Raw genomic sequence first — 17198 nt, 5'->3', positions numbered from 1 at the left:
CTTGACCTTATACATATTCTTCTCTTTTTTGCTTCAACTCGTGACTGTGAGCTGACCGTCATCTATCTGAGTCAGGCTGTTCATTTTGATTTATCCGTTTCCACCCGCCCTACCAACCACATCAGGCGGTGCTCAGCCTCTTTTTTCCTCTCGCACGGATTGCAGCTGAGCCAAACTTTGAGGCTTGTGATATAATCAAAATAAAACAGGCCACACCCCTTTGATTTCCCTGATTCCCCACCCTCGGAAATCAGTCTTCTTATTACATCGTCCACTTGCAAATCGGGCGATACCCGGTCTTTCCCAAATACCATCCCACCATGACTACCGCACCACACATGCCGGCCAAGGTGCACAGCTCCGATGATGTGCACCATCGGCCAAGAGGTGAGTTCAAACTACATCAGCACCAAACGGTGATCAAAAGCAACGATGGGATCTGACCAGTGCGTTATTCCATGAACTAAACAGGCATCCTCAAGAACTCCAACTCTTTCCAAGGCGCCTCAGCCCCGATGGCACCCACATCCCCACCCTCCGTTCCAGCCATCTCCGAGCCCGAGGAGACCAAGGAACTCACCATCCAAAACACCCTAGTGAATGCAGGCCGTCGATCCTCATCCACCACCCGCCGAGGCTCTGCCTCGCGCCGACGGTCATCAGCCAGCGCCCATGATGAAAACGAGCCCCGTCTAAAGTGGGACGAGGCAAACTTGTACCTGACGGAGCAGGAGAAGACCGCAAAGATGAAGATCGACGAACCCAAGACTCCTTACGCCCCCCACTACGACCCCAGCGAAGATGATGAGCAGATGCGGCTCGACGAGGCACAACAAAGCCTAATCGATGCGAAGGGCGTTGTTGTCGATGAGCTAGACAAGCCAGCCAAATCCACCCAACACCGGAAGGGCGTGTCAGAGGACGAAATCCCTGACCTGGAGCTCGGTGAAGCCGAGGAGCACATGCAGGACGTTGCTATGAACGACGCTCGTGTCTTCCGTGACCGTAGCATGAGCACGGACTCGCACAAGAGCGAGAAACATGTTCATGTCGGTTTGGAGGATGCAAATGGTGCCGATGCGCCTGAACATGATCCGCTCTTGACGACTGAAGAGGCCCGCGCGAAGCACGCTCATTTCGAGCAGCAGCGCAAGAGGCACTATGAGATGAGGAATATCAAGGAGCTACTTGCGTATGTTGATCCCGGTCCAGCCCTAATACTTTGATTTTATAAGCTGACTTTATATATCTAGCCACCCCGAGGATTTGGATGAGGAAATGGAAGATACCGACGGATCGGAGCCTGGTCCCCCGCCGTCTATGCCCCCAATGCCTGAACGGTTACGCAACAACGGACTATAGAGATAGGTTGGCTTTCTGGTCTTTTTTCTGATCTTTTTCTGTGCTTTCGTATCTTTGGGTCTAGTCTTTTCCCTAACGGCGGTCCTAGTTGGTTTCAGATTGCCCTCGCGCCAGTCTCTCCTGTTTTTTATTCTGTGTTCTCTTCTCCTGTGCATATTCCCCCAGTGCTATCCCCCTTTACCGGGATTTTTATTCTTGCTCGTTTCCTAGTCGGGTTTACATTTGGCAGATGATCTCTTCGCTCCAGACTGAGGTCTATCCCCATGTGACCCTTCGATTCAGGGGAAATGAATACATGATTTACGTTATCCGACTTCATATGTACCTAGATAGCACTGTAGCATCTTTCTTTCTTGTGCAAATAAGCTCTGAAGATCTGAAGATCGTCCCGGGGCTTGTCCTACATAGATATAAAGGCGAAAATAAGTATGTTTCTTGTGTTACTAGATAACCCTATGGTCTTTATAATACTACCAACCAGCTTCTGTAATTTAAGAATGGCCCGAATTATAAATGGCATTCACCTGGTATTCGCTAGAGCCACTGGGCATCAATGCACGTCGAAGACGGGGTTCACATTGGTCGGAAGGGGAAAAGCAATCATAACATTAGCTCTACAGCCAGTGTATGGCGTACGGAGTGCTCATGTCTCATTATTTGCTTGACTTTGGGCAAATATAGGCGATGTCCCTCCTAAGCTATCTACCTTTGGCACATATATTTCGCCTGGAATTTTCCGCTCAATCCTAACTTTTCATCTTTTGCTTCGTTATATTGATTGACCCAGAATAGCTGTTTAATTGATAATCTAGTCCTTCAAAATGTTTCCTTTACCGGATACCAAGAAACAGGTTTCATGTCAGACATGGGGATATCGCTGGCGCTCGTCCGATACATTTATTCTCAGCAGCATGGCTATGGCATTGTTCACAGGTTCGTACTTTGAACTATTACAATGAAGAGATTGGATCTTATCTTATGACCAAAATTGCTCTTTCTAGACGAAATGCTCTTCGCCTTCATGGTTCCACTGCTCCCTTACATCTTCGAGAACCGCCTAGGGCTAAACACATCCCTCACCCAGCGATTGACCTCCATGTTTCTAGTTGAAGGCGCATTGATATCTATCATCTCGAGTCCATTTGTCGGGAATATAGCCGACCGAGCTAGCTCCAAGAAGATTCTACTAATGGTGTTGCTGGTACTGACGTTGATCAGCGTATTATGTCTATCGATCACTACATCCCGTAAGTTATATTTTTTATACTGTAAATCGTACTACGTCCTATTGTACTAACACATTCCCAGTGACCTGGCTCTTCATCGGCCGCTTCTTCCAATGCATCGTCAGCAACGCATTATTTATCGTCGGCATGGCCACAATGGCCGAGAACATCGGGTCAGAACACATGGGCAAGATAGCAGGCTTAAGCTCGACCTTAACAGCAGCCGGGACATGCTCCGGCCCTGTCATTTCTGGGTTTCTCTTTGGAATTGGAGGATACTGGACGGCATGGGCTGGCGCGGCTCTGTTTCTCGTCATGGATATCATTATGCGTCTGCTCATGACTGAAAAACCACAGAAACGTCGCAATATCGCTTCTCAGACTCGCAATGGATCTCTATGTGCTGAAGAACATATACACTCGGCTGAAACAGAACCACTTCTCAATGGAGATCGGTCATCGACTACCGAGGAAATTGGCGGTTGGCGCTTCTATACCTGCCTTTTCCGGCAGCCTCGCTTTACGGCGGGAATTGTCTGCTATTTTGTCTTTGCGCTGTTTATTGCCAGTTTCGAGTCTACTATTGCGATGCATGTCCGGTATGCGTTTGATTGGGGCGTTTTCCCGGTCGGGCTTTTGTTCGCGTCTATCCAGGGACCGGGGATGATACTGGCTCCTCTTGTTGGGTTATTGAAAGACCACGTGGGATCGAGGGTTCCCACTACCATTGGGTTTCTCTTCGTTGCGCCTTTTCTGTGGGTTCTTGGAGTCGCTGGTGATGAGCGCTTTCCGTGGGCTACTTTGGGAACTAGAGGGGGGTCATTTATGGCGTCTGTACGACTATGATTGGGTGTTTTATGTGCTTGCTCATGGGGGTTGGGACGATGGAAGCAACCGGTAAGCTTGGGGTGTCATTTCTGGGAACTGGAATACTGATATGTTCTCTGCAGCAACCGTTGATGAGTTGGAGGACTTGCATCCTGGTATATTTGGTCCCTATGGGGGGTATTCTCGAGCTGTTGCAGTCACAAATATGAGCTGGATGTCTGGTCTACTGGTCGGACCCATCTTGGCTGGGTTTATGGTCGAAAGATTTGGGTATCTTGAGCTGCAGTGTGTACTCGGTAAGTTATGCATATTGACGGGTTTCTTCCCATTCTAACGACTATACTCTGTAGTGGTTATTTCCTTGCTGGCTAGCGTCAACGCTGCCTTTAACCTCGGTCCAACCAGTCGTCAAAAGGAAGAGTGTGATAGTGACTTTGGGACTGATGAACCTTAACCGCTACATGTCGAAGAGAATACAAAATATAAGGCAATAATATTAATTCAGCCTGTTTAGCGAACGTATTCAATGTGTATAAGAACCCATTTACGGGACCAGACAGCTGCCAGAATCATGCCAACAGACGCAATAGTTAAACGCTACTCCGTACATTGTTGGCATCTGCACCTCGTGAATCCCTTCCCCTGCTTGGCCAATGTGCTTCCGCATATGCAGGTTGAAGGTTTCGGTCACATCTGCCTGCGTCCGTTTCCGAACAGGTGGCTTGGCTGAAAGCTGCTGACTGCATTGATTTCTCCTCCGTTTTGTACGGCGTACTCCGTAAGTTTACCAGTCTCATGATCTGCATGGGAATTTAGTTCAAGTATAATCATCTTCCAAAGCAATCTTGTTAGGAGAGGTCTACGGAGACCTCAAGATGCATGGTGCAATTTGAGGTTATTTCATTGAAGAGTTGAAGAAGCTACATAGGTAGGACTATGAAATCTGACAAGTATTTTAAAAGAACAACCTTGGAAGTTTTTCAAGCTACTGCCTATCTACCCTAGAGAAAGTAATCTATGATACCTAGTGAGAATCAATTTCGCTTACTTTCTAACCATCTATATATAAAGAAACTCCATATCAGCCAATCCCTTGGCCTCATGGTAGTGGCCAAAGTTATCGAAATTACCGAAGAAAGTGCCGTTGGAATCTTAGTCTTTCAACAAGAAGCCCGCCTATCACAATGGTAGCGCGCGAGACTTCTCCTCTTGTTTCGCTCGGAACTTTGCCCAGAGGCCCTCCTTATGCTTCCCATGCAGACGGTCGGTCTTTGGAAAAATTATGACAAAGGGGTAGTCTTGAGGTTGCAAGTGAATGTATTGGCCAGCTAATACTATCTTGAAAACTACCTAGTCATTTCTGGTGAATCTTAAAGAAGCATTTGACCTACAAGTTATAATACTAAAGTAGCAAGCAACTCTGAGCTTCTCTTTCCCCTCGTCTGAAATATACATAGATACGTTAAATTCAACCAAGTCAGAAAGGGCCGGTAGTCTCGCATTGGTCCTTATTGAGTCGTACCAGAGGTATGCTATGAAGTGGAACGTGGGCTACAAAGTTGGATAGAAACCCATGTAAGCAGTGGTATAACGAGTTTGGGAGTAGTGTACTAGGGGCAAGCAAGTCCGGAGAATGCGATATGGCTACTTGATTCAGATGCATATGAATATCTATGACAATTATTGGAGCTATTGAAATCTATATGAGCTGTGCATATGGGCTAGGAATCTCCCAGGATATCCAATTGGAAAATCAGAAGTGTATGAAAAATTCCAGCTTATAGTTTCACACTTGCTTCGTTTCATCCCAAAGCAAATACAATATTAATATTCACATGTTCTGGATTAAAAAATGGCATAGAACAAAAACATACAACTTAGGAAACACCGTTAGAAAAATAAAAATACATTCAAGGTGGATGTGATATGTCTTGAAACAACGCAATATAGCTGATAGGTGGGGGGATTGATAAGTGGCCCGATTAGTGACAAGGCAACTGCAACCCCTGTGAATTCAAAAACCCCTATTTCCTCTAACCTCAACACACCCTCCATTTCAATCATATCAATCATGCCGGACACAGCTGATCAGAATGCGCCTGTTGCGCCGGTTGCGCCGGTTGTGCCTGAGAAGCCCGAGGAAACCGTGGAAGCAGTCGATAAGCCCGTGGAAACTCCCGCGACTGCTGATGAAAATACCGAACAGACTGCAGCCAAAGATGAACCTGCCAGTGCCCCAGTCAAGGAGGAAGTAGCTGCAAATGATGCTACTGCCTCCACCGCTGCCACTGCAGGGCCCGAGGCGACAAAGTCTGAAGAACCCAAGGTTGAGAAGCCATCCTACCTAAGCAAGAACCCGGCGTTGGGTGAGTTGTTCAACCGCCTGCCAACCATCGTCGGAAACATTGGTCACACTGAGATGTGGGGAGTGCCACTCAAGGATAGCGACGATATTCCCACTGTCAACGTGTTGATCAAGTTCCTGCGCGCAAACGAAGGCAATGCCAAAGCCGCCGAGACCCAGCTTAGCAAGGCACTCCAATGGCGCAAGGACGTGAACCCATTAGCATTGGCAGAGTCCGCGAAATACAGCGCGGCTAAGTTCGGGGGTTTGGGATATCTGACGACCTATGAGGAGAACGGACGGCCCTTGGTGTTTACTTGGAACATCTACGGAGCCGTGAAGGATATCGGTACGACATTCGCGGATACAGACGAGTAAGAACCCGGCATGAAAATTCATTTATAATTGAAATTAATGCTAACTGGCCGCAGATTCGTCCAATGGCGCGCCGCTCTCATGGAACTCGCCGTACAGGACCTGAAGATGAAGGATGCCACCGAGGTCATCGAGTACGATGGCGAGGATCCCTACCAGATGATCCAAGTGCACGATTACTTGAATGTCAAGTTCTTCCGTATGGATCCATCTGTCCGTGCCGCAACCAAGAAGGTCATCGAAGTCTTCGCTACAGCATACCCAGAGCTCCTGAGTGAGAAGTTCTTCGTCAACGTTCCTGCTATCATGGGCTGGATGTTCACTGCTATGAAGCTCATCCTGAGCCGGAACACCACGCGCAAGTTCCACCCGATCACGAATGGCGCCAATTTGGCTCGGGAGTTCTCTCCTTCTATTGCTGAACAAATTCCCAAAGTTTATGGTGGCAAGGGTCCGGAGCTGAAGGAGAACGCTAGGCTCATCCCACTGGTCGATGACAAGGAACAGGAGACCAAGGGCAAGGGCAAGTCTGCTGAGGAGCCTGCTGTTGCTGAACCCATCAAGGAGGAGGCGCCATTGAAGGAAGAAACTCCCAAGGCGCAGGCACCCCAGGAGGAGACTGCCAAGGAGCCTGCCAAAGCAGATATTCTCACTGAGTCTCTGAAGGAAGAAACTGCAAAGGATGGAGCCCAGTAGATCAATATTTGGCTGGTGTTGTCTGTTATGATACCCGGAGGAGCAGTGAATAGCACTCCCCGCTCTTGTGTACCTGGTTTCAGGTCATTGGTGTGCTCTCTCAAGATGCACTGTATTGTTAGTACCTCATGGTTAGCCATACTTAATTTTATCATTATCTGTTTGTGATGATAGCGAAAGATTGATGTTTTCATGAAGCAAAAGTATCTCAATGTACATGTAGGCTGCAGGGCAGCTTATACGGGTGACTGCAGAACCACTCGCGCAACTCTTATCGACAAGCTTTCATCTTCCAGGCGGCGCTTGTTCACTTTGTTCCATTTATCCATTGAAATTTGCCGCGTTTCATTCATCGTTTAAACACAATACCGACTCAATAGAAAGGCTGTTATTGTCTAATCTGTGGATCCGCTGGCGGTGGCCTCAGAATGCGACTCGCCTTCTAAACCTCATCTGCCCCCTCGTCCCTCGCCTGTTCACCTCACTTTTCGCGATAGCACCATTATTACCTGAATCCGGATTTATCTCGATCTTCCCCTCTTCGTTCCAGACTACACCCTTTCACCATGTCTGTCTGGAACCCCGATAACATCCGCGATGTCGCCGAATCCGTCGGTATCCTCAACCTCAATAACGATGTGACCGAGAATCTCGCCCGGGACGTCGAATATCGAGTTGCGCAGGTGCTCGAGGAAGCGCTGAAGTGTATGCGCCACTGTAAGCGCACCGTTCTTACCACTCAAGACATCGCGCTGGCGTTGCGCAACCTGGACGTGGAGCCATTGTATGGCTACGACTCCACCCGTCCGTTGAAGTTCGGCGAAGCGTCTTTAGGACCTGGCCAACCGCTGTTCTACGTTGAAGATGAGGAGGTGGACTTTGAGAAGTTGATCAATGCGCCTCTGCCAAAAGTTCCCCGCGAAGTCTCCTTCACTGGTGAGTGGATACTCTTCCCTACTTCGATGTGCCGTCTAACCACTAACGTCTATTCTAGCCCACTGGTTGGCTGTCGAAGGTGTGCAGCCATCGATCCCTCAGAACCCAACCGCTGCCGATTCTCGCAACCTCGAACTGGTCTCCAAGGGTCCGAACGCTAACTCCACACTGGCGGCAATTAGTGGCACAGGCGATGTGGCTGTCAAGCCACTGGTCAAGCATGTGCTTTCAAGGGAACTCCAGCTCTACTTTGAAAAGGTCTGCAGTGCCTTTTTGCACGAAACCAGCGAGGATTATCGCACCTCCGGGTATTCCAGCCTTCGCGAGGACCCAGGTCTGCACCAGCTGGTGCCATACTTTGTCCAATTCATTGCCGAGAAGGTCACGCACAGTCTCAAGAATGTTTTCGTTCTTACTCAAGTGATGCACATGGCCGAGGCGCTGGTCCAGAACCAGTCACTTTACGTGGACCCTTACGTGAGTAGACCCTGCCATATTGGAAGAACATGTTCAAACGCTAACCGCATCAGATCGCATCCCTCGTACCATCCATTCTTACCTGTCTCATCGGCCGACAGCTTGGTGGAACTGCGGATCTCGTGGAGTCATTCGCTCTGCGCGATATGGCCGCCTCTCTCCTCAGTCTCATCGCCAAAAAGTACTCCCATTCGTCTCACATGCTCAAGCCTCGACTCGTGCGCTCCTGTCTCAAGACCTTCCTCGACCCTGCAAAGCCATTCGGTGCTCACTATGGTGCCATCATCGGACTGCAATCTGTCGGCGGCTCTGAAGTAATCCGAGTGCTTGTCATTCCCAATCTGCCCGAATATACCAAACTTCTCAACGATGGCTTGGACGATGCTGCTCGTCGGCCAGCTGCGGAGCGAGTTCTGAATGCACTTGTGGCTGTGTTGGCCTCGCTGCGTGGTAGCCAACCGTTTTTGACCAATGGTCATACTGTCACAGACGACCTCCGCTCCAGACTTGTTGACAAGGTCGGTGATATCATTACGGCAAGGATTGTGGAGGCTGGTGAGGTGCAGTTAGCGCATATCATTTTGGAAGCATGAATGACTTTTCTGGGTTTTCTGCATGATATCTCTCGGGTGCTTTTGCAAATGAGGTCGAGATGATTTCTTCATGCGACATGGCGTTATCTCGGGCGTTGGTTCGGGGATTATGGATACCTAGGTAGACATATTCAGCCTCTGGATATGTTTTTAATTACATGACACAGCCATTGATCAGTGTGTTTCATATGGTAACCTGTATATTCATGGATATCCTGCTTACGTAGTGGATTGCCTCTGTGATACCTATCTTGGCTTTTCTTTTCTATTCTTGTTCTCGGGAAACCAAGGGCTTCGCTTTTTGCTTCCAAGGTTACTGAGTAGGCCTGAGCTAATCTTGGACTTCCTTAGAGGCCCAGTTGACTCATAGTTTTGCGGTGTTCGGTCACTCGTATTTCTCCATCGGCAGTGGCTTGATATCGACATTCCTACCGTGTACTTGGTACATTCATAGTTGTAGCCCTATATATAGAGAGGCCCCCTGGGTGCATAGTACATCTTCAAATCTCCCCGCTTGGGCTCCGCTATATGCTGAGTCAGGATAATCTTATATAATACCTAGGTAGCGTCAGGAGCAAAGTCTAATTCTGCCTGGAATCACCGCTCGTGTGAGTACCGGGGCCTCGTCCGCTTTAGGGGGGGGGGGGGGGGGGGGTTTTTCTCCCCCTATTTCCCTTCTGACAGGTCGAAATCGTCCGTGACGGTCTGTATCTTACTGCAGTTAACTTGCCCAATTTGTGTGTAACATATTACAGACTCCAATATATTTCCTGCAATTGAAATACCAACTAACACAATTTTGTTCCCTGATGTCAGACAGATTTTGATCCGTTCTGCCCCACCTTATCGCGGGCCCACAGACAAAATCACTCATTACCAACCGAACTGGCAGCAAACATTTTGCACTTCCCCTCCTCGAGGTCACCAAGCAACAAAAACTGCTTCGCCAATTTTTTTTTAGCGAGAGATTCCTTGTTCCCTCCAGCCCTTGAGTAATCAATTCCTGATCTCGGGCACCCATTGGGCTTCTGGGTGAGACTGTCCTACAGACAAACCCTGCCGATGTTCACGACTGTAGCCCTCCGCTACCTCGTGCTGATCTAAGCCGAACTTGTCTTCGCCTTCCATGAGCCCAACTGACCTTCTGCGATTCTTGTCCAAGCCCGCGAAGTAAGTGTGATTCCCTCTCTGCCTTTGGGAAAGTGCCATTGCCAAAGGCAATCAAAGCCATTGGATCGGGATATCATGGTCAATGCCATGATCTCGAATACAACAAATGAATTACAATATGTCTATCTTCTCTTATAGCACTGTTTCTAACCATCATACTGCTCTAGGCCTCGATAACGCGACTCCCGTCGTCACCAACTCCCACGTTTTCCAATACACTTTTTTTTTCCAAAGCAGAATTCTCGTCTGCTAGACCCGATACTTTGACCGGTATCGGTATCTTCCAGGACGAGGGTGCCGACTGCTAGTCACCATTTCTCTTAGCATCTTCTTCTTGTCCTTCGCCTTCCGCCCTCCTTAGCAGCCCTTCGGTCTGTTTGGAGATTATATCCGCCTGGTCTGACCAGTTAAGTTTTTGTTTCAGGGCCTTCTCTTCTCAGACGGGCATCGCCCCCTTGTTCGTCTGGGCAAGTAGACAGTGCTTCTACAGCCTATCTTCATCGAAGTACATAGGGCGGTTCGACGTCACTGTTCCTGCTTCGTTTAATACACAAGTACAACAGCTCAAGCTACATCAGTCATCATGGTTTACGTCGGCATTCCAACGAACTACACCACCTCGCCATCCTCGTTCGCGGGGACGCCGTCTCTGACAATCAACTATGAGGCCACTCAGGATCTCGACTCGACCAATGCTTTCGAAGGTCCTGAGAAGCTTCTCGAGGTATGGTTTGCACCATCCGCCGCTGAACTAGGCGCCGCCGGCCCCGAAGGCCTTAAGAAAGTGCCCGGGGAAATCTGGAAGGATATGTTGGACCTGGTCAACTGCCAGGTGCTTTCCGTTATCACCTCCGATGAGATGGACGCCTACCTTCTGTCCGAGTCCAGCATGTTTGTCTGGCCGCACAAGTTGATTCTCAAGACGTGCGGAACCACCACCTTGCTCTCGGGGACTTCCCCGCATCTTGGAAATCGCTGCATTGTTCGCAGGGTTCCCACGCGCCACCGCTCCTCCATCCCGGGGTATCACGGTGGCTGCGGCTCCTTACCGAGTCTTCTACAGCCGGAAGAACTTCCTGTTCCCTGACCGTCAGCGTGGCCCTCACCGCAGCTGGCGCGATGAGGTGCGATCTATGGATAGGTTGTTCGTCAACGGCAGCGCCTACATGATCGGGAAGATGAATGGAGAACATTGGTATCTCTACCTTACCGAGCCTGGCACCGTGCTCACCCCACCGGCGAGTCCCAAGGAGGAGGTTGACTTCCACGAGACCGAAACCAAGGTCCTCAGCTTCCCTGACGCCAAAATGCGCACTGATTGTGATGAGCACGATGAGACCCTCGAGGTTCTGATGACCGACCTTGACGAGGAAAATGCGAAGCAGTTCTACCTTGAAAACGCTACTGCTGTGGCCGAGAAGCGTCACCGCGAGAAAGACGATGGTACTGATCATCTTGACGTCTTCAGCAACACCTCCGACATGGATGAGGAGACTGGTGGCATCCTGCCGCCGGAGCTAACCACCGAGGGCCACGCTTTGGGCACTGTTGTGTCTGAGTCATGCGGCCTGTCCGACGTGTATCCCAAGAGCAAGTTCCCGGATGCTCGCATCGACGCGTACCTCTTCACTCCATGTGGCTTCTCTGCCAATGGCGTTGTGCCGGCTCCTGATGGCAACGCCCCGACCCACTACTTCACCGTGCATGTCACACCGGAGCCTCAGTGTTCGTACGCGTCTTTTGAGACCAACGTCCCGCACTCTCAGAACGGCAAGGCCACCGCCGACATCATCCAGCAGGTTGTTGCCATCTTCAAGCCTGGCCGTTTCAGCATCACCTTGTTCGAGACTAAGCCTGCGTTGGATGAGCTCGAGGAGGCGAATGGGCAGCATGATGTGGCGCACGCTCAGCGCCAGGCTCTTCGCCGCAGCAACAAGATGGAGCACGTCGAAGGCTACCGTCGTGTCGACCGCATCGTCCATGACCTGAACGGTTATGATCTTGTGTTCCGTTACTACGAACGCAATGACTGGAAAGGGGGGGCACCGCGACTTGGAGAGAAGGGATTCTGAGGTGACTTGGTTCTTCAGCCATCCGCCATTGGACTATTCTCTCCTCGCGGTTGTGACCTTTCTATCCGTTTCGGGTTCTGTCAAGTTTGGCATTCAATACCTGCACAGTTCCCTCTGCTTTGTTCATTTTTTGTGTCAATCTCGTTTCCTTACATAGTGCACAGCATCGCATGATTAAGCTGAGCGATTCATTCTTTCATTTGTTACAGTGGTTGAGTTGAAAATCTTGAACCATAGGTGTATCGAGCTTCGATTTTTCTCGGAATTTCGTTGTTCTGTCATTCCTTTGATCATACATAATACCTGGTTTCGAAGACTCATTTGCGGAGTCGACCCAAGCATATTGAACCACAATAATCATTTTCTGCATCACATTGCCTTCAGTGTAGAGTGTAAATTCTAAGAATTCCCGTACAGTGTCCGATAAAATAGGGCTATAGTTCACAAGACGGAAGGCGGTGAGATGCGTCGTTATCTCGTGTCTCGTCCAAATTGCTTCCAATCGATTGCAACCAGCTACTTTCATCGAAACCCCGCCGCAAAATTATATCGCTATCTATGGTCCTTTGAGAGATATCTTACTATCACTCGAGACTAACATTCCTTTTTCATTCCATTCCGAGGTTGATATCCACCTTCCTGCGCCCGGCGCAACAGCGCAGCGCGAAATCCTCGGCCCTCAATAGAGCTTCAGCTTGCGCTCATACTCTGTCGAGTAAACTAAGCATCCTCGCAGCAACTGTTTTGGATACGAGTTTATCGAACCATCATACGCGCATCACACCCCGCCCCTATTTATCCAATACAGCCTCTCAAAATGTCGTCACCACCACCATACCAATCATCATCCAACCCCCTCAAACGACCCTCCATCGCCTCCTCCGCCTCACAGCCGCTTGGCAAGAAGCAGCGCATGCACCCACTCCGCCAGACTTCATTCCCGACCGGCATCGATGTTGGAGATCGCAGTTTTGGTGGTACCAGTGAAGCCGGGAGCGTGACAGGCAGTTTTACAGGGAGTCTGGGCGGAGCAAGCGCAGATGGAATCTTCTCTGGTGCCGCACGGGGAAAGAAACGAGGACGCAAGAGTAAAGCCGAGAAAGAGCGGGAACGGGAGCGTGAGGATGCTCTCAGCACCAGGGCGGGAGATTCTACACGGTTCGGATCAGTCGATAACGAGGGTTCGGTTAGAGGTGGTCCTTCTGGAGGTGGAGGTGGCGGTGGGGGTGCGGACGATGCGGACGATTATGACGATGACGATGAGGCAGAGCTATTCGGGCAGCAAGAAGGAGCGACGGATACAGAGGCTGAGAAGAAGAACCTAGCGTACGTTTTCCCCTGCTGCCATTCTGGTAATATTGGATGAAGCTAATGTTGGTCTTGCGCAGGATTCTGGTTGATGCTTTCAACCCCATGCAATCGGAGCGATATGATCTGTTCAAGCGAGCGAAGCTGCGCAAAGAAACACTCCGCCGTATCGTGAACCATGCCCTCTCACAGTCCGTTCCAGCCAGCGTGGTGACGACTGTCAACGGTTTCACCAAGGTCTTCGCTGGTGAAATGATTGAAATGGCGCGAACGGTCCAGACCCAATGGGCCGAAGCACACGACCTTGCTGCGCGCGATGCGTTCGAAGCCGAAGAAGCCGCTGCCGAAGCCGCGGCTCAGGCGAAAGCCTCAGGTGTGAACGCAAATTCAAAACCCTCTACGCCAACCCCCGGAGGCACACCAGTCCCCGGATCGGCGTCAGCCTCTTTCAGCAACGGAATTAAGAAAGAACCACATGACTCTAACCGTACGCCTACACCCTCTATCCCTACTCATCAGAACTCGACAACATCCTCTCCTCACCCAACTCCCATTCCTCTCCGCGCCAGACGCGAGTTCCGTCCTCCACCAAACCCACACCGTGGCCAGCTTCTACCGTCACATCTGCGTGAAGCGGTACGGCGGACAAAGCGTGATGGCGAAGGTGGTGGAGTCGGTTACTCTGGATTGAGTCTGGAGAACCTGGGAGTTCGTGGCTCATTCACGTGGAACTCGGGAAGTGCAGGTGGAAGAAGGCTTTTCCGATAATAACCCAACCAGTCTTTCATTGCATATCGGCGGGCTTTGTTTTACTTTTTTTCATATCTAATACACTAGGATTGGCGATCTGGGCTTTGCGGGGAAATTCTTACGGCAGACTGGGTCTGTTTCGGCTTTGATATGATTATTCTCTTCGGCCACACATTGTGTACTATTAGCAGACTTGAGATACCCTCACTGGGACTTTATTTACTGTCCCCCTTGTACTCCGTAATGGAACCCCAGTCTTAAATTTAGAACATATGCCGTATCCAATCACACATTCCACTAGATGGAAGCCCTCGATCTTAGCAGGGGCGAGGAATGAATGCCCGTGGCATTTACAACGCCTCTACTCCGTATGTACTCTATGCAGGCAAACATGATTCATATTGGCTAGCTATATCATAAGCCTGTGTCTAGGGATAATTATATGTATGTTCCATTCTCTTCCTTCCCTCGGTCTCTCACTCGCAATATCCTATGTGTCGAATCGCTGTTGCCTTCGAATCAGTCAAGTTTAGTGTAATAGACACGCCAAGCACCGCCATGTCCTCCAGAATGACGCTATTTACAGTAGGTTGGTGCTTTTCAAAACTTCCATACCGCTGCCTATATACCTAGGTCTGATTGGATACACTGGCTATTTTGGAATTAGGGCTATTCTCAATGTCATATAAGATACGGAGTACGGAGTAGATGGACTAAATGGCAATGGTACAACATAGGGTTATCCCCAATCATCTCAAGAACAGAAATGAGGTAGATCAATCGACCCTGCAGAAAGCCACAGCGCATGTGCAGCAAGGGCTGCTATCCGAGTGGCGTTTTCTATTTATTGGGTAATTTTTTATCCAATTCTGCAATGTGGGACTACATAGTCCATAGTCCACCTCCTTCTCAAGGAATCTGCGATTGGATCTGGACAACATAAGGGCTGGCACTTGCAGGGCCACGTCGACTCAACTCCTTTCTTTCTTGGCAGCCTTTTTCTTGATGTGATTGCCGGGGGGGGGGGGGGGTTACTATCCCAGTTTCTTCGATGTCTCAGCTTTCTTTGTGTTTCTTTTACTGTTCATAGTCCTTCTTTTTATTTCTTCATTTTCGGTTGGAGTGGGCTAGTCGACGCTCAATCTGCCTTGTTATTTCATAGCCTGGTTTTCATTCGAATATTGGCATCTTGGACATCTATTTATAATGCAATACCTCCAACCCTCTCACTTATACACTCGTTTAATAGATACAATACCCACAGCCTTGCCTTGGTCCTCCGGGGATCCATCAGAGAAAGGAGACCCCAAAAAGAGTGTTAAATGGATTGATGTATGTTCTGAAAACAGATAGTGCATGATACAATCTAACATGTTTAACTTCTAGGGCCTTCGAGGAATCGCCTCATTCCTAGTAGTGATAACCCATCTCACCCGAGCCTGGGACTATGAGCTATTCTCACCACGCGACAACGAAGACGCCAGCCCACGAATCCTCCAATGGCCCATCCTCCGCATCCCCTGGCAAGGCCGCTTGGGTGTAACCATCTTCGCCTTCCTAACCGGCTACGTCTGCGCGCTAAAGCCCCTCAAGCTGTCGCGAGTAGGTGATACAACAGGAGCATTCGAAACAATAGCAAAGAGCGCATTTCGTCGACCGCCACGACTGATCTTCCCTGCGACGATTGCCCTTTTCATCTCGTGGACTGTCGCGCAATTCGGCGGTTTTATAGTTGCCAATAGGTCCGATTGCTGGTGGTGTCGGTATGCGGCACCGGATTTAGAGGATTCCTTTTGGAAGGAACTTATTCGTTTGCCAATGAATTTCTTGTCGACTTGGACGACGGGTTATATGGCATACGATGATCATCAGTGGGCGCTTCTGCCGCTGCTTTGGTCGTCTATGTTGGTTTATCTGGTGCTTTCTGCGACTATGTTCGTCAAGTTTCGGTATAGGGTTGTGGTCTATATTGGCATGTTGTTGTATTTCCATCAGAATGCTGGCAAGGATATAGGTGAGTGTTGCTTGTGGAAACAACATATGAGCCTTTAATCTAGTGCATCCGGGGGGATAAAAAGACCAATGCATTGCTAATGCTGATTCTATAGAAACCTTCCAAACGCAGGCCATCTACGGCATGCTCCTTAGTGACTTCTCCTACCACACAGCCCTCAAAGACTGGATAGAAAAACACCCGCGAGGCCGGAAGATGCTCACTATCCCACTCACTATTGTCGCATTGCTCCTCGCTTCATACCCCGGTGAAAATCCCGAATGGGCAGGTTGGTCTGACGTGATGCTCGAGGCAAGCCAATACATATTCCCGCCAGAAGTCAACGTCGGGAAACGCTACACTGCACTCGCAATCGACATGATCATCCTTGCGATCTTTTTCTCCCCTTCGACGAAAGACTTCCTCTCTAGCAGACTCCTCCTCTGGTTCGGCAAGCAGAGTTTCGCTGTCTACCTCGTCCATGGCACCATGCTGCGCGTTGTGCTCTGCTGGATGCTATATGGTATCAGCGGTCAGCCGTGGAAGGGTCCTGAGCCATTGACTGACGACGAGCGCGATGACTGGTTGCCTATCCGGCCCCCGTGGGTCGTTGGTATTAGTATTCCGGTCTGGATCGGGCTTGTGTATCTCGTTGCTGCGCTGTGGACGGCGTATGTGGATACGTTCTGTGCTTCTCTGACTCAGAAGTTGGAGAGGGCTGTTTTTGTTGAGGACGAGAAGACGCCGTTGCCTTTGCAATCGGTTCCTATGCAGACGACTTGATCTAGATTGAGTTGGCTTGACCTGGGCTTTTGGTGTTGTGTGACTAGGGGACTTGCTTTTTTTCGACATGGCTGGTCCATGGCCATGTGTAAGTATGACTTGTTCTGGTTTTTCCCTTTTCTGGCTCTTCGAGTATTTATCCAATGCGATAGCAAGATGAGTGATGCAAGCTTCAATTCTATAGAAGTGTACATAGCCAAATGGAGATTGTGGCCGAACTAAACTCTACTCTTCAAATCACAAAAAGAAAATGCAAATACCACTGCGCCATAATTTACAGTTTGT

General features: G+C 49.5%; 8 protein-coding genes across 8 annotated transcripts; 7 read left to right on the top strand and 1 right to left on the bottom strand.

Moving 5' to 3' along the window:
* Positions 1–320: 320 nt before the first annotated feature.
* Positions 321–1362, top strand: N7471_007440 (PP1-complex regulatory subunit GLC8; the record flags this gene model as incomplete). The annotated part of the gene is made up of 3 exons (XM_057280159.1): positions 321–387; positions 472–1192; positions 1254–1362. The coding sequence occupies 3 exons, from the start codon at positions 321–323 to the stop codon at positions 1360–1362; spliced, it is 897 nt and encodes a 298-aa protein (XP_057134419.1).
* Positions 1363–2183: 821 nt separating this feature from the next.
* On the top strand, positions 2184–3870 carry N7471_007439 (uncharacterized protein; the record flags this gene model as incomplete). The annotated part of the gene is made up of 6 exons (XM_057280158.1): positions 2184–2295; positions 2364–2609; positions 2671–3347; positions 3401–3485; positions 3539–3712; positions 3767–3870. 6 exons carry the CDS (start codon positions 2184–2186, stop codon positions 3868–3870), a joined length of 1398 nt encoding a protein of 465 aa, XP_057134418.1.
* A 1617-nt stretch (positions 3871–5487) lies between these two features.
* On the top strand, positions 5488–6831 carry sfh5 (CRAL/TRIO domain protein; the record flags this gene model as incomplete). Its single annotated transcript, XM_057280157.1, has 2 exons — positions 5488–6134; positions 6192–6831. 2 exons carry the CDS (start codon positions 5488–5490, stop codon positions 6829–6831), a joined length of 1287 nt encoding a protein of 428 aa, XP_057134417.1.
* A 566-nt stretch (positions 6832–7397) lies between these two features.
* On the top strand, positions 7398–8837 carry N7471_007437 (TATA-binding protein-associated factor TAF6; the record flags this gene model as incomplete). The annotated part of the gene is made up of 3 exons (XM_057280156.1): positions 7398–7767; positions 7826–8244; positions 8298–8837. 3 exons carry the CDS (start codon positions 7398–7400, stop codon positions 8835–8837), a joined length of 1329 nt encoding a protein of 442 aa, XP_057134416.1.
* Positions 8838–9833: 996 nt separating this feature from the next.
* On the bottom strand, positions 9834–10046 carry N7471_007436 (uncharacterized protein; the record flags this gene model as incomplete). Its single annotated transcript, XM_057280155.1, has 1 exon — positions 9834–10046. The coding sequence occupies one exon, from the start codon at positions 10044–10046 to the stop codon at positions 9834–9836; it is 213 nt and encodes a 70-aa protein (XP_057134415.1).
* A 544-nt stretch (positions 10047–10590) lies between these two features.
* N7471_007435 (adenosylmethionine decarboxylase SPE2) lies at positions 10591–12079 on the top strand (the record flags this gene model as incomplete). Its single annotated transcript, XM_057280154.1, has 2 exons — positions 10591–10898; positions 10930–12079. The coding sequence occupies 2 exons, from the start codon at positions 10591–10593 to the stop codon at positions 12077–12079; spliced, it is 1458 nt and encodes a 485-aa protein (XP_057134414.1).
* Positions 12080–12896: 817 nt separating this feature from the next.
* N7471_007434 (transcription initiation factor TFIID subunit 11 family protein) lies at positions 12897–14155 on the top strand (the record flags this gene model as incomplete). The annotated part of the gene is made up of 2 exons (XM_057280153.1): positions 12897–13405; positions 13468–14155. The coding sequence occupies 2 exons, from the start codon at positions 12897–12899 to the stop codon at positions 14153–14155; spliced, it is 1197 nt and encodes a 398-aa protein (XP_057134413.1).
* Positions 14156–15343: 1188 nt separating this feature from the next.
* N7471_007433 (acyltransferase family protein) lies at positions 15344–16913 on the top strand (the record flags this gene model as incomplete). The annotated part of the gene is made up of 3 exons (XM_057280152.1): positions 15344–15469; positions 15524–16151; positions 16246–16913. The coding sequence occupies 3 exons, from the start codon at positions 15344–15346 to the stop codon at positions 16911–16913; spliced, it is 1422 nt and encodes a 473-aa protein (XP_057134412.1).
* Between the last annotated feature and the right edge of the window lie 285 nt (positions 16914–17198).

The sequence above is a fragment of the Penicillium samsonianum genome (assembly GCF_028829775.1).
Source record: "Penicillium samsonianum strain IBT 33392 chromosome Unknown utg000004l_segment0_segment0, whole genome shotgun sequence".
Classification (NCBI taxonomy): domain Eukaryota; kingdom Fungi; phylum Ascomycota; class Eurotiomycetes; order Eurotiales; family Aspergillaceae; genus Penicillium; species Penicillium samsonianum.
The sequence above is the reverse complement of the archived record's forward strand: the minus strand, read 5'-3'. Positions and strand labels throughout refer to the sequence as shown.